Consider the following 22,966-nt stretch of genomic DNA (forward strand, 5'->3'; position numbering starts at 1 on the left):
TTACTCGAGGTAAACAAATGCCATTTTTTGTTCGGGTTGATTACGCGACCATGGAATTCTGCCTCTATAAGTAAATTTTTGCGTCTAAATTTAAAATGGCGAATTTTACCTGCTGCTGTGATGAGGCCAGACTGAATGACGCCACTCTATACTCAAACTCGCGCACAAGAAAATTGTTGCTTTCTTTAAGGTTAGATCTTTTCATTCTCCCGTCACAATGGCGCAGTGGTTAGGGCGTTCGACTTCTGTGCCTGAGCAGGCACGATCGAATTCTGGTCACAGCGGCCGCTTTTGGATGGAGGCGAAAAGTAAGGTATCCACGTGCTGTGCGATCTCATCATCATCGTCATCATCATCTCGACTATACCCACGGCAAGGCGAAGGCCTCTTCCTGTTCTAGCTCATCCACCTGACCCCTGCGAACTTCTTAACCTCACCCGCCCATCTAAGTTGCTGTCGCCCCTGCTACGCTTTCCTTCCCTTAGAATCAAATTTGTTGCACTTAGCGACAATCGGTTATGCTGTCTTCGCACTGTATAACCTGCCCATGCCCATTTCTTCTTGATTTCCACTAGTTCAGTTCAGTTCAGGCGTTCAGTCGTGTCCGCCTCTTCGTGACCCTATGGACCATGTCACGCCACGCTTTCCGGTCTCTCACTATCTTCTTAACATCACATAGCTTCATCTGCAATGCCTCGAGAATGCCATCTAACCATCGCGTTCGCTGCCTACCCCTTCCCCGGCGACCCTCAACCTTTCCCAACATCAAATCTTTCTCCAGCGACTCCTCTCTTCTCATCAGATGACCAAAGTAGCTGAGCTTTAACTTTAGAATTTGACCCTCCAATGAGCAGTCAGGGTTTATGGTCGACAATATCGACTGATTTGATCTTCTGGCAGTCCAAGGAACTCTTAAGAGTCTTCGCCAGCACCACAATTCAAACGCGTCAATTCTTCGGCGGTCAGCCTTTTTCACAGTCCAACTCTCGCATCCATACATCACAACTGGAAAGACCATAGCACGGGTTATACGGATCTTGGTTGGCAGACTAATGTCTCTGCTCTTTACTTCACGGTCAAGGCTAACCATTGCTCTCTTTCCCAGAAGCAGGCGTCTCCTAATTTCATGGCTGCAGTCTCCTTCCGAGGTAATCTTGGCGCCCAAGAACAGAAAATCTGTCACAGCTTCCACTTCTTGTCCATTGATGCTCCAGGACTTGATAGGGCAAGATGCCATGATCTTCGTCTTTTTAATGTTCAGTTTAAGCCCAAACTTCTCACTCTCTTCTTGTACGCGCATCAGAAGTCTCTTGAGTTCCACTTCACTTTCTGCCATTAAAGTGGTATCATCCGCATATCTAAGGTTGTTGATACGTTTTCCAGCAATCTTCACCCCAGCTGAAGACTCGTCCAGACCGGCCTTCCTCATGATGCACTCTGCATATAGGTTAAATAGGCAGGGCGACAGTATGCAGCCTTGCCTCACCCCTTTCTCAATCGGAAACCAATCAGTAAGACCATGCCCAGTTCTGACTGTGGCTTCTTGCCCTTCATAAAGGTTCCTGAGGAGGCAGATGAGGTGAATTGGAACTCCCATCTCTTGGAGAGCTTGCCACAATCTGCTGTGATCTACGCAGTCAAACGCTTTCGCATAATCAATAAAGCAGAAGTAAATGGGTTTCTGGAACTCTCTTGCTTTTTCCATGATCCAGCGAAGGTTGGCAATTTGGTCTCTAGTTCCTCTGCCCTTGCGAAACCCAACTTGCACGTCCGGAAGCTCCCGATCCACATACTGCTGCAGCCTACCTTGCAGGATTTTTAACATCACCTTGCTAGCATGCGAAATAAGCGCGATCGTGCGGTAGTTGGAACAATCTTTGGCACTGCCTTTCTTTGGAATGGGGATATAAACTGACCTCCTCCAATCCTGTGGCCACTGCAGGGTTGTCCAAATCTTTTGACATAATGTATGCAGTGTGTTAACAGCGTCGTGGTTGAGGTTTTGAAGCAACTCAGCTGGAATACCATCAATTCCGCTAGCTTTGTTCTTAGCAAGGCTGGCTAAGGCCCATTCAACTTCACTCTTCAGGATGCCCGGCTCGAGATCAATAATCACAACCGCCCTATGTTGGGTTTGCACATCCGGGTCCTTCTTGTACAGTTCTTCTGTGTATTCCTGCCACCTCTTCTTTATCTCTGAGGCTTCAGTGAGGTCCTTGCCTCGTTTGTCCTTTATCACGCCCAGCTTAGCACAGAAGCTTCCTTTGATATCTTTGATTGTCTTATACAGAGCTCTTGTGTTCCTTAATTGGCTGTTGTCCTCAACTGCTTGACACTGTATGTTCAGGAAGGCATTCTTATCTCTCCTTGCTATTTTCTGAAAATCCGCATTGAGAACCTTGTATCTTTCTCTTTCCCCCTTCATGGATCACTGCCTTGTCGTGGCGGAGGGGCTTGCGAAACTCGATGAAGTCGTGAGCTCTGCTGTGTAGGGCCACCCAAGATAGACAGGTCACGGCAGAGAGTTCTGACAAAATGTGATTCACTGGAGAAGGTAATGGCAACCCACTCCAGTATTTCCTGCCAAGAAAACCCTATGGATTTCCACTAGGATGTCATTAATTCGAATTACTGTTCTGTCCCACTCTGCACGCTTCCTATCTTCTAATGTTACATCTACCTTTTTCCGTTCCATAGTTTCCTGCATTGTCCCCAACTTAAGTAGAACCCTTTTCGTTAGCCTCCACTTTTCAGCGCCGTAGGTGAGCACAGGTAAAATGCATCTGTTATATACTTTTCTTTTGAGCGATACCGGTAAGATCTGCGAGTACCTACCTAGTGCGCTCTATCCTAATCTTACTTTCTCTGGTTAGTTCTTTTTCGTGTCCCGGACCTGCGGTTACTGCCTGTCCTAAGTAGACATATTCGCCTACCACTTCCAGTGCTTCGCTGCATACAGTAAACTGCTGTTCCTTGCCGAAGTTGTTGTATATTACCGTAGTCTTTTGTATATTAATTTTTAGGCCTGCTAGTCTGCGTTTTCTGTGTGGGTCATCAATTATTCTTTGCAATTCACTACCTAAGTTAAGTTAGGCGCCGGTCTCTCAATGCAAACTGGCAAGCAAAAAACCATGATAATTTATATATGCAAAAACAGTGCTGTCGCACATCGTCATCAGTTTACGAGCGATTAAACCCAGCTAGTTTTAAGCGGTCGCTATGCAAGGAATGTCATCGCGCATGTCATCAGCGATTTGCAGATTACTTTTGTATTCTCCACCAACCCTAACTGTTCCCATTCCAAGTCTCTGAATACTTACTGAGGAGTACTTACTGAATAGTACTGAGGAGATCGCGTTTCCGGAGTCACCTAACACCTTTCGTTTTGGAAACTTTATTGATCTCTTTATGCACAACTATGGTTGCAGTGCAACCACTATAAATATCGTGCGGTACTTTCACGTGCAGCTCATCTAGACCATGCTTTCGCAATGCCCGTATGACTGCAGAGGTTTCGACTGAGTCAAATGTTTTTTTTTTTGTTATCAATGAATGCTATGTATAGGGGCTGGTTATATCCTGAGCATTTTTCAGTCACCTGGTTGATAGTAGGGATATGATCGATACGATTTACGAAAACCTGCTTGATCCTTTGGTTGATTGAAGTCTAAGGTGACTCGAACGTTTTTACCAATTATTTTAGTAAATACCTTGCACGTAATAGATAGTAAGCTGATTGGTCAGTAATTTTTCAAATATTTTGCGTACCTTTTGTTAAGAATTAAAATAAAGTTAGCGTTCGATTTCCATACCATCGATGTCACCAGGCACTGCGTATACAGGGTGGATAATTTTTCTAGCGATATCAGTGCACGTTAAAGAACCACACGTGACTGAAATTTCCAGAGCCCTTCAGTACGGCGTCTTTAATAGCCTAAGTCGCTTGGGGGCGTTAAGCCCCTTAAAGCTAACCAAACTATTTTACTGAGGCTATGTTAAGAAATTCTTTGAATTGCTTACTGAAATACCTGGTATGTTAGATGTTCTGTTACTCTAGGCACCTAAAGAAGTTAATTTGCTTTCAGGATAGCTACTAAATTGTATATTGGTTTCAAAGAAAGGGAAGGTACAGTACCTTTGTCACTTCTCGGTGGTCTCACGATTTTGGTCCGTGTCCGGGTATTAAGGCCCCGAGTCGACAAAATGAGGTGAACGAAATGTGAATTTATAGAATGTGTACCGCCATGGTACAAGGCACAAAAATATCGGCACGGGGGCCGAAAGTTGCTGTCACTATCCTGGCCCGTATCCGGGTATTAAGGCTCGGAGTCCACAGGATGAGGTGAACGAAAGGTGAATTTATACAATATAAACAATCATAGTAGAAAGCACACAATATCAGCACAGGGGCAGAAAATTACTGGCTACTCCCGACTATCTTCGCACAGCGACGGCCAGGGAGACTCCGCCACGTTCGCTCCAGGCGAGCAGCCCTGCACTCGACGTCGACGCTCACTACGGTCTCCCTGACCGTCGCTGAGCGGAAACAGTCGAGAGTAGACAGTAACTTTCGGCCCCCGTGCCGATACTGTTGTACCATGATTGTTTATGTTGTATAAATTAATTCACCTTTCGTTAACCTCATCGTGTCGACACGGAGCCTTATATATTATCCGGACACGTACCAGAATCGTGACAGCGGACACCTTAACCGCGCTTTGGGAAGGGATAAATGTTGATGTGAAAGAAGAAATGAAGGTGTGGCATAGTGCCTCCCCTAATTACATGGCGCTAATTTCAGGTGCAGGTGTCGAAGATAATCGAGATATATACCGCGTCTTTTCCCAGGACCTCGTAAGCTAAGATTGTTTAACACTTTGCGAAACAGTGCCAGTATCTCAATGCTAATCACCAAGCAAAAAAGAGTGATAATTTAACGGTGATCCATGACATGAATGTGTAGCGCAAAATGAAGAGACACAGACAGGATACACAACAAAGGCGCGCCTGTGTTGTGCACCCATGTCTGTCGTCCTTTCGCACTACTCTTTCATGTCTCGAATACACAGCGCAGCAAAAGACAAGGACACAAGAGACGAGAGACGAACACCACGAGGGCTAACTTCCAACAAATTTTTATTCTCCTGAAGCATCATATTTATACGCCAGAAAAACAGGAATCACATGTGCCAACAGTCTCAATTCCAGAACGTCATAGTGCGTGCACGACATGTCGCAAGCGCTATGAGTGAAACTGTAGCACAGGGATTCTGGCGGACATTAAAAAGCGGGCTCGTTGTACTAGATATATAGTTCAGTAGCGTGGTTTTTTGGGCTTGTTGGTACATGATTCCAATACACTATAGCGAAGCAAAAGACGAGGACATAAGAGACGAGAGACGAACACCACGAGCGCTAACTTCCAACAAATTTTTATTCTCATGAAGCATCATATTTATACGCCAGAAAAACAGGAATCACTTGTGCCAACAGTATCAATTCCAGAACGATATAGAGCGTGCACGACATGTTGCAAGCGCTATGAGTGAAACTGTAGCACAGGGCTTCTGGCGGACATTAAAAAGCGGGCTCGTTGTACTAGAAATATAGTTCAGTAGCGTGGTCTTTTGGGCTTGTTGGTACATGATTCCAATACACTATAGCGAAGCAAAAGACGAGGACACAAGAGATGAGAGACGAACACCACGAGCGCTAACTTCCAACAAATTTATATTCTCATGAAGCATCATATTTATACGCCAGAAAAACAGGAATCACGTGTGCCAACCGTATCAATTCCAGAACGTCATAGTGCGTGCACGACATGTCGCAAGCGCTATGAGTGAAACTGTAGCACAGGGATTCTGGCGGACATTAAAAAGCGGGCTCGTTGTACTAGAAATATAGCTCAGTAGCGTGGCTTTTTGGGCTTTTTGGTACATGATTCCAATACTTTATAGCGAAGCAAAAGACGAGGACACAAGAGACCAGAGACGAACACTACGAGCGCTAACTTCCAACAAATTTTTATTCTCCTGAAGCATCATATTTATACGCCAGAAAAACAGGAATCACGTGTGCCAACAGTATCAATTCCAGAACGTTATAGAGCGTGCACGACATGTCGCAAGCGCTATGAGTGAAACTGTAGCACAGGGATTCTGGCGGACATTAAAAAGCGGGCTCGTTGTACTAGAAATATAGTTCAGTAGCGTGGTCTTTTGAGCTTGTTGGTACATGATTCCAATACACTATAGCGAAGCAAAAGACGAGGACACAAGAGATGAGAGACGAACACCACGAGCTCTAACTTCCAACAAATTTTTATTCTCATGAAGCATCATATTTATACGCCAGAAAAACAGGAATCACGTGTGCCAACAGTATCAATTCCAGAACGTTATAGAGCGTGCACGACATGTCGCAAGCGCTATGAGTGAAACTGTAGCACAGGGATTCTGGCGGACATTAAAAAGCGGGCTCGTTGTACTAGAAATATAGCTCAGTAGCGTGGCTTTTTGGGCTTTTTGGTACATGATTCCAATACTTTATAGCGAAGCAAAAGACGAGGACACAAGAGACCAGAGACGAACACTACGAGCGCTAACTTCCAACAAATTTTTATTCTCCTGAAGCATCATATTTATACGCCAGAAAAACAGGAATCACGTGAGCCAACAGTATCAATTCCAGAACGTTATAGAGCGTGCACGACATGTCGCAAGCGCTATGAGTGAAACTGTAGCACAGGGATTCTGGCGGACATTAAAAAGCGGGCTCGTTGTACTAGAAATATAGTTCAGTAGCGTGGTCTTTTGGGCTTGTTGGTACATGATTCCAATACACTATAGCGAAGCAAAAGACGAGGACACAAGAGATGAGAGACGAACACCACGAGCGCTAACTTCCAACAAATTTTTATTCTCATGAAGCATCATATTTATACGCCAGAAAAACAGGAATCACGTGTGCCAACAGTATCAATTCCAGAACGTTATAGAGCGTGCACGACATGTCGCAAGCGCTATGAGTGAAACTGTAGCACAGGGATTCTGGCGGACATTAAAAAGCGGGCTCGTTGTACTAGAAATATAGTTCAGTAGCGTGGTCTTTTGGGCTTGTTGGTACATGATTCCAATACACTATAGCGAAGCAAAAGACGAGGACACAAGAGATGAGAGACGAACACCACGAGCGCTAACTTCCAACAAATTTTTATTCTCATGAAGCATCATATTTATACGCCAGAAAAACAGGAATCACGTGTGCCAACCGTATCAATTCCAGAACGTTATAGTGCGTGCACGACATGTCGCAAGCGCTATGAGCGAAACTGTAGCACAGGGATTCTGGCGGACATTAAAAAGCGGGCTCGTTGTACTAGAAATATAGTTCAGTAGCGTGGTTTTTTGAGCTTGTTGGTACATGATTCCAATACGTTATAGCGAAGCAAAAGACGAGGACACAAGAGACCAGAGACGAACACTACGAGCGCTAACTTCCAACAAATGTTTATTCTCCTGAAGCATCATATTTATACGCCAGAAAAACAGGAATCACGTGTGCCAACAGTATCAATTCCAGAACGTTATAGAGCGTGCACGACATGTCGCAAGCGCTATGAGTGAAACTGTAGCACAGGGATTCTGGCGGACATTAAAAAGCGGGCCCGTTGTACTAGAAATATAGTTCAGTAGCGTGGTTTTTTGGGCTTGTTGGTACATTATTCCAATACACTATAGCGCAGCAAAAGACGAAGACACAAGAGACGAGAGACGAACACCACGAGCGCTAACTTGCAACAAATTTTTATTCTCCTGAAGCGTCATATTTATACGCCAGAAAAACAGGAATCACGTGTGCCAACAGTATCAATTCCAGAACGTTATAGAGCGTGCACGACATGTCGCAAGCGCTATGAGTGAAACTGTAGCACAGGGATTCTGGCGGACATTAAATAGCGGGCTCGTTGTACTAGACATATAGTTCAGTAGCGTGGTTTTTTGGGCTTTTTGGTACATGATTCCAATACGTTATAGCGAAGCAAAAGACGAGGACACAAGAGACGAGAGACGAACACCACGAGCGCTAACTTCCAACAAATTTTTATTCTCATCAAGCATCATATTTATACGCCAGAAAAACAGGAATCACTTGTGCCAACAGTGTCAATTCCAGAACGTTATAGAGCGTGCACGACATGTCGCAAGCGCTATGAGTGAAACTGTAGCACAGGGATTCTGGAGGATATTAAAAAGCGGGCTCGTTGTACCAGAAATATAGTTCAGTAGCGTGGCTTTTTGGGCTTTTTGGTACACGATTCCAATACGTTATAGCGAAGCAAAAGACGAGGACACAAGAGACCAGAGACGTACACTACGAGCGCTAACTTCCAACAAATTTTTATTCTCATGAAGCATCATATTTATACGCAAGAAAAACAGGAATCACGTGTGCCAACAGTATCAATTCCAGAACGTCATAGTGCGTGCACGACATGTCGCAAGCGCTATGAGTGAAACTGTAGCACAGGGATTCTGGCGGACATTAAATAGCGGGCTCGTTGTACTAGAAATACAGTTCAGTAGCGTGGTTTTTTGGGCTTGTTGGTACATGATTCCAATACACTATAGCGAAGCAAAAGACGAGGACACAAGAGACGAGAGACGAACACCACGAGCGCTAACTTCCAACAAATTTTTATTCTCATCAAGCATCATATTTATACGCCAGAAAAACAGGAATCACTTGTGCCAACAGTATCAATTCCAGAACGTTATAGAGCGTGCACGACATGTCGCAAGCGCTATGAGTGAAACTGTAGCACAGGGATTCTGGCGGACATTAAAAAGCGGGCTCGTTGTACTAGACATATAGTTCAGTAGCGTGGTTTTTTGGGCTTGTTGGTACATGATTCCAATACACTATAGCGAAGCAAAAGACGAGGACACAAGAGACGAGAGACGAACACCACGAGCGCTAACTTCCAACAAATTTTTATTCTCATGAAGCATCATATTTATACGCGAGAAAAACAGGAATCACTTGTGCCAACAGTATCAATTCCAGAACGTCATAGTGCGTGCACGACATGTCGCAAGCGCTATGAGTGAAACTGTAGCACAGGGATTCTGGCGGCCATTAAAAAGCGGGCTCGTTGTACTAGAAATATAGTTCAGTAGCGTGGCTTTTTGGGCTTTTTGGTACATGATTCCAATACGTTATAGCGAAGCAAAAGACGAGGACACAAGAGATCAGAGACGAACACTACGAGCGCTAACTTCCAACAAATTTTTATTCTCCTGAAGCATCATATTTATATGCCAGAAAAACAGGAATCACGTGTGCCAACAGTATCAATTCCAGAACGCCGTAGTGCGTGCACGACATGTCGCAAGCGCTATGAGTGAAACTGTAGCACAGGGATTCTGGCGGACATTAAAAAGCGGGCTCGTTGTACTGGAAATATAGTTCAGTAGCGTGGCATTTTGGGCTTTTTGGTACATGATTCCAATTCGTTATAGCGAAGCAAAAGACGAGGACACAAGAGGCCAGAGACGAACACTACGAGCGCTAACTTCCAACAAATTTTTATTCTCCTGAAGCATCATATTTATACGCCAGAAATACAGGAATCACGTGTGCCAACAGTATATATTCCAGAACGTCATAGTGCGTGCACGACATGTCGCAAGCGCTATGAGTGAAACTGTAGCACAGGGATTCTGGCGGACATTAAAAAGCGAGCTCGTTGTACTAGAAATACAGTTCAGTAGCGTGGTCTTTTGGGCTTATTTGTACATGATTCCAATACACTATAGCGAAGCAAAAGACGAGGACACAATAGATGAGAGACGAACACCACGAGCGCTAACTTCCAACAAATTTTTATTCTCATGAAGCATCATATTTATACGCAAGAAAAACAGGAATCACGTGTGCCAAGAGTATCAATTCCAGAACGTTATAGAGCGTGCACGACATGTCGCAAGCGTTATGAGTGAAACTGTAGCACAGGGATTCTGGCGGACATTAAAAAGCGGGCTCTTTGTACTAGACATATAGTTCAGTAGCGTGGTTTTTTGGGCTTGTTGGTACATGATTCCAATACACTATAGCGAAGCAAAAGACGAGGACACAAGAGACGAGAGACGAACACCACGAGCGCTAACTTCCAACAAATTTTTATTCTCATCAAGCATCATATTTATACGCCAGAAAAACAGGAATCACTTGTGCCAACAGTATCAATTCCAGAACGTTATAGAGCGTGCACGACATGTCGCAAGCGCTATGAGTGAAACTGTAGCACAGGGATTCTGGCGGACAATAAAAAGCGGGCTCGTTGTACTAGACATATAGTTCAGTAGCGTGGTTTTTTGGGCTTGTTGGTACATGATTCCAATACACTATAGCGAAGCAAAAGACGAGGACACAAGAGACGAGAGACGAACACCACGAGCGCTAACTTGCAACAAATTTTTATTCTCATGAAGCATCATATTTATACGCCAGAAAAACAGGAATCACTTGTGCCAACAGTATCAATTCCAGAACGTCATAGTGCGTGCACGACATGTCGCAAGCGCTATGAGTGAAACTGTAGCACAGGGATTCTGGCGGCCAATAAAAAGCGGGCTCGTTGTACTAGAAATATAGTTCAGTAGCGTGGCTTGTTGGGCTTTTTGGTACATGATTCCAATACGTTATAGCGAAGCAAAAGACGAGGACACAAGAGACCAGAGACGAACACTACGAGCGCTAATTTCCAACAAATTTTTATTCTCCTGAAGCATCATATTTGTATGCCAGAAAAACAGGAATCACGTGTGCCAACAGTATCAATTCCAGAACGTCATAGTGCGTGCACGACATGTCGCAAGCGCTATGAGCGAAACTGTAGCACAGGGATTCTGGCGGACATTAAAAAGTGGGCTCGTTGTACTAGACATATAGTTCAGTAGCGTGGTTTTTTGGGCTTGTTGGTACATGATTCCAATACACTATAGCGAAGCAAAAGACGAGGACACAAGAGACGAGAGACGAACACCACGAGCGCTAACTTCCAACAAATTTTTATTCTCATGAATCATCATATTTATACGCCAGAAAAACAGGAATCACTTCTGCCAACAGTATCAATTCCAGAACGTTATAGAGCGTGCACGACATGTCGCAAGCGCTATGAGTGAAACTGTAGCACAGGGATTCTGGCGGACATTAAAAAGCGGGCTCGTTGTACTAGACATATAGTTCAGTAGCGTGGTTTTTTGGGCTTGTTGGTACATGATTCCAATACACTATAGCGAAGCAAAAGACGAGGACACAAGAGACGAGAGACGAACACCACGAGCGCTAACTTCCAACAAATTTTTATTCTCATCAAGCATCATATTTATACGCCAGAAAAACAGGAATCACTTGTGCCAACAGTATCAATTCCAGAACGTTATAGAGCGTGCACGACATGTCGCAAGCGCTATGAGTGAAACGGTAGCACAGGGATTCTGGCGGACATTAAAAAGCGGGCTCGTTGTACTAGACATATAGTTCAGTAGCGTGGTTTTTTGGGCTTGTTGGTACATGATTCCAATACACTATAGCGAAGCAAAAGACGAGAACACAAGAGACGAGAGACGAACACCACGAGCGCTAACTTCCAACAAATTTTTATTCTCATGAAGCATCATATTTATACGCCAGAAAAACAGGAATCACTTGTGCCAACAGTATCAATTCCAGAACGTCATAGTGCGTGCACGACATGTCGTAAGCGCTATGAGTGAAACTGTAGCACAGGGATTCTGGCGGCCATTAAAAAGCGGGCTCGTTGTACTAGAAATATAGTTCAGTAGCGTGGCTTTTTGGGCTTTTTGGTACATGATTCCAATACGTTATAGCGAAGCAAAAGACGAGGACACAAGAGACCAGAGACGAACACTACGAGCGCTAATTTCCAACAAATTTTTATTCTCCTGAAGCATCATATTTATACGCCAGAAAAACAGGAATCACTTGTGCCAACAGTATCAATTCCAGAACGTCATAGTGCGTGCACGACATGTCGCAAGCGCTATGAGTGAAACTGTAGCACAGGGATTCTGGCGGCCAATAAAAAGCGGGCTCGTTGTACTAGAAATATAGTTCAGTAGCGTGGCTTGTTGGGCTTTTTGGTACATGATTCCAATACGTTATAGCGAAGCAAAAGACGAGGACACAAGAGACCAGAGACGAACACTACGAGCGCTAATTTCCAACAAATTTTTATTCTCCTGAAGCATCATATTTGTATGCCAGAAAAACAGGAATCACGTGTGCCAACAGTATCAATTCCAGAACGTCATAGTGCGTGCACGACATGTCGCAAGCGCTATGAGCGAAACTGTAGCACAGGGATTCTGGCGGACATTAAAAAGCGGGCTCGTTGTACTAGAAATATAGTTCAGTAGCGTGGTTTTTTGGGCTTGTTGGTACATGATTCCAATACACTATAGCGAAGCAAAAGACGAGGACACAAGAGACGAGAGACGAACACAACGAGCGCTAACTTCCAACAAATTTTTATTCTCATGAAGCATCATATTTATACGCCAGAAAAACAGGAATCACTTGTGCCAACAGTATCAATTCCAGAACGTTATAGAGCGTGTACGACATGTCGCAAGCGCTATGAGTAAAACTGTAGCACAGGGATTCTGGCGGACATTAAAAAGTGGGCTCGTTGTACTAGACATATAGTTCAGTAGCGTGGTTTTTTGGGCTTGTTGGTACATGATTCCAATACACTATAGCGAAGCAAAAGACGAGGACACAAGAGACGAGAGACGAACACCACGAGCGCTAACTTCCAACAAATTTTTATTCTCATGAATCATCATATTTATACGCCAGAAAAACAGGAATCACTTCTGCCAACAGTATCAATTCCAGAACGTTATAGAGCGTGCACGACATGTCGCAAGCGCTATGAGTGAAACTGTAGCACAGGGATTCTGGCGGACATTAAAAAGCGGGCTCGTTGTACTAGACATATAGTTCAGTAGCGTGGTTTTTTGGGCTTGTTGGTACATGATTCCAATACACTATAGCGAAGCAAAAGACGAGGACACAAGAGACGAGAGACGAACACCACGAGCGCTAACTTACAACAAATTTTTATTCTCATCAAGCATCATATTTATACGCCAGAAAAACAGGAATCACTTGTGCCAACAGTATCAATTCCAGAACGTTATAGAGCGTGCACGACATGTCGCAAGCGCTATGAGTGAAACTGTAGCACAGGGATTCTGGCGGACATTAAAAAGCGGGCTCGTTGTACTAGACATATAGTTCAGTAGCGTGGTTTTTTGGGCTTGTTGGTACATGATTCCAATACACTATAGCGAAGCAAAAGACGAGAACACAAGAGACGAGAGACGAACACCACGAGCGCTAACTTCCAACAAATTTTTATTCTCATGAAGCATCATATTTATACGCCAGAAAAACAGGAATCACTTGTGCCAACAGTATCAATTCCAGAACGTCATAGTGCGTGCACGACATGTCGTAAGCGCTATGAGTGAAACTGTAGCACAGGGATTCTGGCGGCCATTAAAAAGCGGGCTCGTTGTACTAGAAATATAGTTCAGTAGCGTGGCTTTTTGGGCTTTTTGGTACATGATTCCAATACGTTATAGCGAAGCAAAAGACGAGGACACAAGAGACCAGAGACGAACACTACGAGCGCTAATTTCCAACAAATTTTTATTCTCCTGAAGCATCATATTTATATGCCAGAAAAACAGGAATCACGTGTGCCAACAGTATCAATTCCAGAACGTCATAGTGCGTGCACGACATGTCGCAAGCGCTATGAGCGAAACTGTAGCACAGGGATTCTGGCGGACATTAAAAAGCGGGCTCGTTGTACTAGAAATATAGTTCAGTAGCGTGGTTTTTTGGGCTTGTTGGTACATGATTCCAATACACTATAGCGAAGCAAAAGACGAGGACACAAGAGACGAGAGACGAACACCACGAGCGCTAACTTCCAACAAATTTTTATTCTCATGAAGCATCATATTTATACGCCAGAAAAACAGGAATCACTTGTGCCAACAGTATCAATTCCAGAACGTTATAGAGCGTGTACGACATGTCGCAAGCGCTATGAGTAAAACTGTAGCACAGGGATTCTGGCGGACATTAAAAAGTGGGCTCGTTGTACTAGACATATAGTTCAGTAGCGTGGTTTTTTGGGCTTGTTGGTACATGATTCCAATACACTATAGCGAAGCGAAAGACGAGGACACCAGAGACGAGAGACGAACAGCACGAGCGCTAACTTCCAACAAATTTTTATTCTCATGAAGCATCATATTTATACGCCAGAAAAACAGGAATCACTTGTGCCAACAGTATCAATTCCAGAACGTTATAGTGCGTGCACAACATGTCGCAAGCGCTATGAGTGAAACTGTAGCACAGGGATTCTGGCGGACATTAAAAAGCGGGCTCGTTGTACTAGACATATAGTTCAGTAGCGTGGTTTTCTGGGCTTGTTGGTACATGATTCCAATACACTATAGCGAAGCAAAAGACGAGGACACAAGAGACGAGAGACGAACACCACGAGCGCTAACTTCCAACAAATTTTTATTCTCATGAAGCATCATATTTATACGCCAGAAAAACAGGAATCACTTGTGCCAACAGTATCAATTCCAGAACGTTATAGAGCGTGTACGACATGTCGCAAGCGCTATGAGTAAAACTGTAGCACAGGGATTCTGGCGGACATTAAAAAGTGGGCTCGTTGTACTAGACATATAGTTCAGTAGCGTGGTTTTTTGGGCTTGTTGGTACATGATTCCAATACACTATAGCGAAGCAAAAGACGAGGACACAAGAGACCAGAGACGAACACTACGAGCGCTAACTTCCAACAAATTTTTATTCTCCTGAAGCACCATATTTATACGCCAGTTTCACTCAGCGCTTTCGACATGTCGTACACGCACTAAGACGTTCTGGAATTGATACTGTTGGCACATGTGATTCCTGTTTTTCTGGCGTATAAATATGATGCTTCAGGAGAATAAAAATTTGTTGGAAGTTAGCGCTCGTAGTGTTCGTCTCTGGTCTCTTGTGTCCTCGTCTTTTGCTGCGCTATAGTGTATTGGAATAATGTACCAACAAGCCCAAAAAACCACGCTACTTAACTAAATTTTAGTACAACGGGCCCGCTTTCTAATGTCCGCCAGAATCCCTGTGCTACAGTTTCACTCATAGCGCTTGCGACATGTCGTGCACGCACTATGACGTTCTGGAATTCACACTGTTGGAACATGTGATTCCTGTTTTTCTGTCGTATAAATATGATGCTTCATGAGAATAAAAATTTGTTGGAAGCTAGCGCTCGTGGTGTTCGTCTCTCGTCTCTTGTGTCGTCGTCTTTTGCTGCGCTATAGTGTATTGGAATCATTTACCAACAGGCCCAAAAAACCACGCTACTGAACTATATTTCTAGAACAACGGGCACGCTTTTTAATGTCCGCCAGAATCCCTGTGCTACACTTTCACTCATAGCGCTTGCGACATGTCGTGCACGCACTATGAAGTTCTGGAATTGATACTGTTGGAACATGTGATTCCTGTTTTTCTGTCGTATAAATATGATGCTTCATGAGAATAAAAATTTGTTGGAAGCTAGCGCTCGTGGTGTTCGTCTCTCGTCTCTTGTGTCCTCGTCTTTTGCTGCGCTATAGTGTATTGGAATCATTTACCAACAAGCCCAAAAAACCACGCTACTGAACTATATTTCTAGTACAACGGGCACGCTTTTTAATGTCCGCCAGAATCCCTGTGCTACAGTTTCACTCATAGCGCTTGCGACATGTCGTGCACGCACTATGACGTTCTGGAATTCACACTGTTGGAACATGTGATTCCTGTCTTTCTGTCGTATAAATATGATGCTTCATGAGAATAAAAATTTGTTGGAAGCTAGCGCTCGTGGTGTTCGTCTCTCGTCTCTTGTGTCGTCGTCTTTTGCTGCGCTATAGTGTATTGGAATCATTTACCAACAGGCCCAAAAAACCACGCTACTGAACTATATTTCTAGTACAACGGGCACGCTTTTTAATGTCCGCCAGAATCCCTGTGCTACACTTTCACTCATAGCGCTTGCGACATGTCGTGCACGCACTATGAAGTTCTGGAATTGATACTGTTGGAACATGTGATTCCTGTTTTTCTGTCGTATAAATATGATGCTTCATGAGAATAAAAATTTGTTGGAAGCTAGCGCTCGTGGTGTTCGTCTCTCGTCTCTTGTGTCCTCGTCTTTTGCTGCGCTATAGTGTATTGGAATCATTTACCAACAAGCCCAAAAAACCACGCTACTGAACTATATTTCTAGTACAATGGGCACGCTTTTTAATGTCCGCCAGAATCCCTGTGCTACAGTTTCACTCATAGCGCTTGCGACATGTCGTGCACGCACTATGACTTTCTGGAATTGATACTGTTGGCACATGTGATTCCTGTTTTTCTGGCGTATAAATATGATGCTTCAGGAGAATAAAAATTTGTTGGAAGTTAGCGCTCGTGGTGTTCGTCTCTCGTCTCTTGTGTCCTCGTCTTTTGCTTCGCTATAGTGTATTGGAATCATGTACCAACAAGCCCAAAATACCACGCAACTGATTCTTTCATGTCATGGATCATCGTTGACGACTAGCTCAAGTTTCCGCCCTTGTGATAATTTCACTTTGCAAAAACAGTGCTTTCGCACGTCTTCATCAGTTTACAAACAATTAAACCCTGCTAACTTTACGCGGTCGCGTATGCAGCTCGTTACGCCGAAAGGGGGCTGGGCCGTGACGAGGCTTCGCGCCAACAGTACAAACGTGTCAAGGAAAACATTACTACGGTAATGCAATGGTAGTGCCTAAGCGTCTGCCATTACGTTTTCCGAGGGCACATTAGCGTTTTCTCGAGTTCGATGTGGTAAAGCTAGACTAATATCGTTTTTACTCGACACTTAAATCGCTCTAAGCACTGAACACGTTGTTTTTGCTTTCACTCCATTGAAGGTTTCTTGTCTGCAGCCAGCCAAGGTGGCATTTTAATCTTTGCATCCTTAATTCTTAGATCCCCGTGCGCCGTAATGTCGAGTTGTATATGACTTCGGTCTCATTTCTGCTCAATACATCGGGTCCCGTTTTCCCCATTTTTGTTTCCTCAGCATGGATGAAATGATCAAGTACGACGTACCAGCGCAAATAGATTACGTTTTGTATAAGACTGGAGAGAAGTCCCTTCAATACATCGGATTTTCTCAGGGCAGCAGCATCTTGTTTGGCCTCCTCGCGGAAAGGCCGCAGTACAACAGCAAGGTAAGCTGGGCATTGTTTTCCAGGAAGTTCTTTTGTAGTCGGGTGCACTGTCAAGGAGAGGCGGCAGGGAGACACGATGAAATCCATGAATATGTGGGCTTCAAGAGCTTATTGTTCATTTGGTGCGATTGTATACTATGAAAACAAGAAAAAACATATTAGCCATTGATAGTGCCAGTCGTGTGACTTCAGTGGATGTTGTTTTGTAAATTACATAATCTTTGACATCCCGCTGTTTCATTGTTATTTATGTCGATAGGAGAAACGCCCTTGACCTATTTAATCGTTCGTAGCAATGAACCAGCTGAGCAGGTATTTACACCGATCACTGCTCCGCAATACAAATTAGGCCTGCTGAGTGGAAAAATGACACTGTATATATGCTTGGAACTTCCTAAGAATGTGAGACCAAATCCTACTTCGCCGTTTTCTTAGAAAATTGGCATTTTTTATTCAGTCTATGATGTTCAACACATTGGTTCGCTGCCGCAGCTTCAACCATAGCTGCTTCCAACCGATGGCAGTGACGAGGAGCGGCATTTCGAGTTACTCTATTGTAGCGTACTTCTTGGTCTTCCCGCCTGCAACCGGGGGTGATGCGTCGTAACTCACAACAATGCAGAATGAAGCTCTGAGCCTATACGCGGTGACATATGGTCATGTCGTGGGGTCAATGGTGTGCACAAAAAAGATCAAGCAAGCTTAGTTGCACTGAAAACAACTCTTTATTGGGCTGAATTTCGCCCACAAAATAACTAGGCAACTCGGCGGCGGCGTAGCAGCAAACATGCTCGCTAGTCGTCGAACTACAACTGCCTGTTGCAGTCATCAATCCCCAATTTAAAGTAAGCGAATAATAATCTAGAAACATCTAGAACCACATGAAAAAGTGTGGAAACCGACGCGCGTGGCAGCAATCATTCGAGATACATCCTGGCGCATCTTGCGTGGTGAAGGAAGAAAGGTCATTCTTGCGACATTGAGCGTGAACTAACAAAAAGCGTCCGAATTTTCGGCGCAGTAAAATTGAATTGACCAAAACTATGAGGCAGCACGCTGGCGGATGCCGAAAGCAACCAATAAAGATTAGAATAGATCGTGGTGGTTCGCGGCAGTATACAAGGCTCGCGAATGCGCTGCGAGCGTGGTGCCGCTGTTTCCGGAACGTTCTATGAACGCTGCCGTTAAGTTTCCTTCAACTATAAGTCTGCCTTCGGTCCTTTTCTCAAACCTCTCCTGCGTCGCTTCTACCAGCGCACTGCGTTTTTCTGTACCTCCCAACAAGATCTTGAAACAGATACCTTTCTTTCAAGCGTACGCCTGTTGTAGTTGAAAATGTTGACTTGCCCCTGACGCGCTCCGCTTGCTAAGTGCGATAGCTTTTCGTTCCTGAAGGCGAATATGACGACGCCGCCTGTGCGTAGCTGGCTTTTGTGGCATCACTGTTTGATGATTCCCTGGCAGTGACCTTGAAGAAACAAGCTGAGTAGCTCGTTATTACTGCAGTGAACGCCTGTGCAATGTTAGGGAACAATTCTTCATAAACAGTCAACGCGCAGATAAAGATATATTATGGCAAGGTAGTAAAAAAAAAGTTGATAATTACAAACTCAATTTTTCTGTAAAAGGAGCAGTGCGTAATAAAGGTACTAACCGCTACTCCCAGTGATTGTATTCCAGGTCATCCGACTCTGTAAAGTTTAAAAGATATCAAATAACAGTCTCTCAGCGCATTTTACAAATCCATTTGCAAATTAATAATTTGAGGCAATATTTAGTACGCTAGTCATTACCCAGTATTCTTTTTCCACTTCAACATTGGCCGCTGCTGCCTGCGACGCCAATGATGCATAAAGTAATGGCTATCCCTTATACTGGCATTAGAGGAGATTTTGAGCAGAGCACAATAGGCAAGAGTAAATAAAGAAAAGCGAGATTACACACGGCGGCCCTTCCTTTGTCACAGATCTGATGACCAATGTGCCCACCGACGCCTTTCCGAATTATTTACTTCCGTACACAGATTACATTGTTCCATGCCATGGCGCCTGCAGTCTACCTGGGTCACATGAAGTCGTCTATAAGGCTGCTAATTCCTTTCCACAACCCTTTGGTGGTGAGCCCCCTTCATCTACTCTTTATCCCGCACATCGGCCGGTTCAGGAGTTATACAGTAAGCACACTTTGTATTCGTGCACAGTAGAGCACCGGCTAAATAGAGTTAGGCTTCACAAAAATATGCGGAAAAACAACTGTTCGGTTGCAGGCAAAACTTTTACGTTAAATACTTTATTAGACGTGTCGTGCAGGTTGCCCCAAGTTCTGCGTTTCTCCAAGTTTTCTCTTAGTGTGCTCAAGAGCAATCTGTGAAAGTAAGTAGCACCGGAAAAAATGTGAAAGCAAGAGATAACAAAATACCCAGATAAAACCACCTAACACCCCCTGCGCGTGCACCTTCTTCGCTTAAAATATATGGGACTGAACATTGCAACGTATCAGCGCAGCTTATTGTCACGTCTGTTAAGAATATGGGTGGGACATAACTCGCACGAGTCGGGCTATGGGGGACGCCGGAGCGGAGAGCCCCGGGAATTTCGGCCACTTGGTGTTCTTTAACGCGCACTGACATCGAACAGTACACCGGTGCCTTGCTTTCCGCCTCCAGCGATAAGCGACCGTCGCGGTCTGGATTCAATCGCTCGCCGTTGAGTTCTGTATTCGAGCGCCGTACTTAACGATTGAGCCACAGCGGTAGGATGTTCTCGGATTTTATAACCCTGGTATATTGTAGGAGAGCGTTGCCACTCAAGCAACGACGAAACCAACCTCACCAGTTAAGAAATCCTACCAGACGGCTTTCCGTCAAACACTGAATTTCAATCAGATCCATTGAGTGTCAATAGTTCGCTGTGATCCGTTGAGCTAATGACATCTCCGACGCGCTTATTGACGAGTTTCTGCAGAAACAGCGGCTCGCTCAGTTCATATAGGGCTGGCCGAATATACCTAGATATGGTAGAGTTTGCTTCTTCCCTGCAGCATCACGGGCTTTGAAGGATGTGTTGATGGCGCATTGACTGGACTAAAGGTTCCTTCGAATTGAAACACAGACACGGTTAACGAATTGCTGAGGTTACTATGTGTGGGCTAGGAACACTGCGGAAGGGACATCAAATACGTCTCTTAACTCGCTAAATTATTTTAAGCGTGTATTGGCACCGAACCAAACTAAGAAACCATTTATTGGAATGACAAACCTTTTGAAATTTAAAGCATGCATAAGCATTACCTACTAAGGTTTTGGGTAGCTCATCCTAAACACAAACTACTTTCACCTGTGAAGGCGACTGTCTGCATGCTTTGTCTAAACAACCTAGTCTCCTAAAATTGCTCTGGATGTGCGGAACGAGAAATGCATTCACTGCTCCACCGCCACAGCCGTAGACAGTGGGGAAGAGTTGTTCGCAGATGACTGAGAAGAGCTAACCTTCATAGCCATACCTTCGTTCAAATTACGCGCGCTTGTATGCCCGGTTACATGGCAAGCGAAAGCCCCCCTCCCCTCTCTTCCTCTTTGAATTTGTGCGTGAAATAACAGCTTCTTCTGCTGATGGAAGCCGTCCGTTACGGCACCCCTCTTCAACGCTTTTCAACATAGCCATGCGTGGACTTCCAGAAAAGCTAAGGAAAATAGAAGATATAAAATTCAGCCTTTATGCAGATGGCATAATCATTTGGGCAAACACAGGTAGCGATGCTGAAATCGAGCAAAAATTGCAAGAGGCGGCAAACAACACTGTACAATAGGCAAAAGAGAGGGGCATGAAAAGTTCTTGAGAAAAATCGGTGTTGTTTATATACAATCTGAAACACGTAAGGTAGCTTTCAGCGTTTCGCTTCAATCGAAACGTAGCCATCAAAGCCGATTTGAAAGAAAATAGGACCTGCTTATGCTCAGGACATGGTGGCTAGCAGACAAAGAAGACGCACACAGAATGTAGGTGGACAGGACGCACGCTTTCCCCTCCCTTACGTTCGTTACGCGCCTTCCTTGTGCGCTATCCACAATGTCCGAATCTAGAAACCAACTAGCCCAATTAAGGGCCTTGACCGTGCTTAGGGTTCGAGTTGAAGGATCAGCTAGGTTATCACCCGAGGGAAGCCACACTGCATCCCAGATTCCTTCACGTGTGGTAGCTGGAGAGAGAGAGAGAGAGTATAAATTTGGATTGGTTCTAAGAATAGCGTGCGTGTTCTTCTTTAGAACATAATTCCGAAGGATTGGGGCTCCCTCCCTAGCCCTGGTGAGCAGCTTCTGCTGCTGGGAGAGACCCGTGTGGGCCAGCTCCGCCTCCTACTCCGAATGGTTGAGCGTCAAAGACTTCTCTGCATGCGATGCATGAGTTGTTTATTGAAGTTTTCGGACCAGATTTTGTGGTTATTGGCCTGTTTTGGGAAGGTAGCGGCTTTTCTATGAAAGGAAAACGCAAAAAATTTAGATATTTAACCCTGGGTAACCAGAGACCGAACGATAGTGTGTTGCAGTTTTACACGAGGCGCGATCGGCTTCCGCAATCGCATAGTGGTCCCGTGCCTAGGCATGATGCATGATTACGTGGCGCCATCTTCGGAACGTAGGAGGTAGTAGAAGCAGGAATAACCGGCCATGAGCCAGTGCTATTGCAACATTATGGCTGGTGCGTTGGAAGCCCACTTGGCATGCAAAGGGCCTGGGTTCGGAACCCATGGCGAGACGATCTCTTTACTTCTATTTTTTTAAATACATCCTTAGCGAAGCATTCTCGCCAATTTTGCTTTCATTCCGGCCATCGATCAGTTAGCTTTATATGAATCTAAAATGTTTCAAATTCCCACGCGATGTCATCTGTTTGTGACGCTATAGCCCTGTCGACTAGCCATGATTTCTCATCCCTGCATCTGCGGCTGCGAGGGCTTTTGTGCGGAACTATAGCTGTATTATGTAAAAGAAGAGAGGCAGCTCAGCAGTGCTTATTTCTCCTCTTTGAGCTAGAAACTGCATGTTCATCAAACGTACACATGAGTGGAGTTCAGCGTACTTACGGATTTTAAGGCGATAGCCTTTAAAGGCACATGCCCGCGGATCGTGTCCGTCCGTCCGTAACGCTTTACTTACGTGGGAGGCGGTAGCTGGCAACTGACATGGCCGAGCACTAACTGGACGTAGTGCGTCCTGACATTACATTTGGCAGGAGATGCCCAACTCTGGTCTCTCCTTTCACATTGGAGGGTGATATCAGAATCAGCCTGCCAAGACCCTTTGTATTCACGTTATCCCTAGGCCACGCAGGCATCATACGGCTCGGTTAAAGCGGGGCTTTACATGTTTGCTGGTAGCTTACGCTATCGCGTCATCGGGAAGGCGGGAGTGAAAACAAAGAGAAAGAGGTGGCGTAGTGGAGGGCCTTGGACCACCGCGCGATAGAGGCATTCCGCCTAATCGCAGTTTAGTGATCAAAGGTGCCCCCTAGAATTTTTTTGTCTTGTGTGTACATGTTCAGCAGATTCCTCTGCTTTATCGAAGTAATCACATTTTTGCGGAAGTC

The 22,966-nt window shown here is 44.6% G+C and overlaps 1 protein-coding gene across 1 annotated transcript in view; it reads left to right on the forward strand.

The window, feature by feature from the left end:
- The window catches only part of LOC146208491 (gastric triacylglycerol lipase-like), a 41,835-nt gene that overhangs the window by 9,908 nt on the left and 8,961 nt on the right, over nucleotides 1–22,966 (forward strand). Inside the window, exons 4-5 of the mRNA XM_084578669.1 lie at nucleotides 17,231–17,381; nucleotides 19,405–19,497. Of these exons, the coding sequence (XP_084434795.1) occupies nucleotides 17,231–17,381; nucleotides 19,405–19,497 (244 nt within the window). The remainder of the gene's footprint in view (nucleotides 1–17,230; nucleotides 17,382–19,404; nucleotides 19,498–22,966) is intronic.

The sequence above is a fragment of the Amblyomma maculatum genome, chromosome 1, assembly GCF_055883805.1.
Source record: "Amblyomma maculatum isolate TAMU_Amacu chromosome 1, ASM5588380v1, whole genome shotgun sequence".
Taxonomy (NCBI): domain Eukaryota; kingdom Metazoa; phylum Arthropoda; class Arachnida; order Ixodida; family Ixodidae; genus Amblyomma; species Amblyomma maculatum.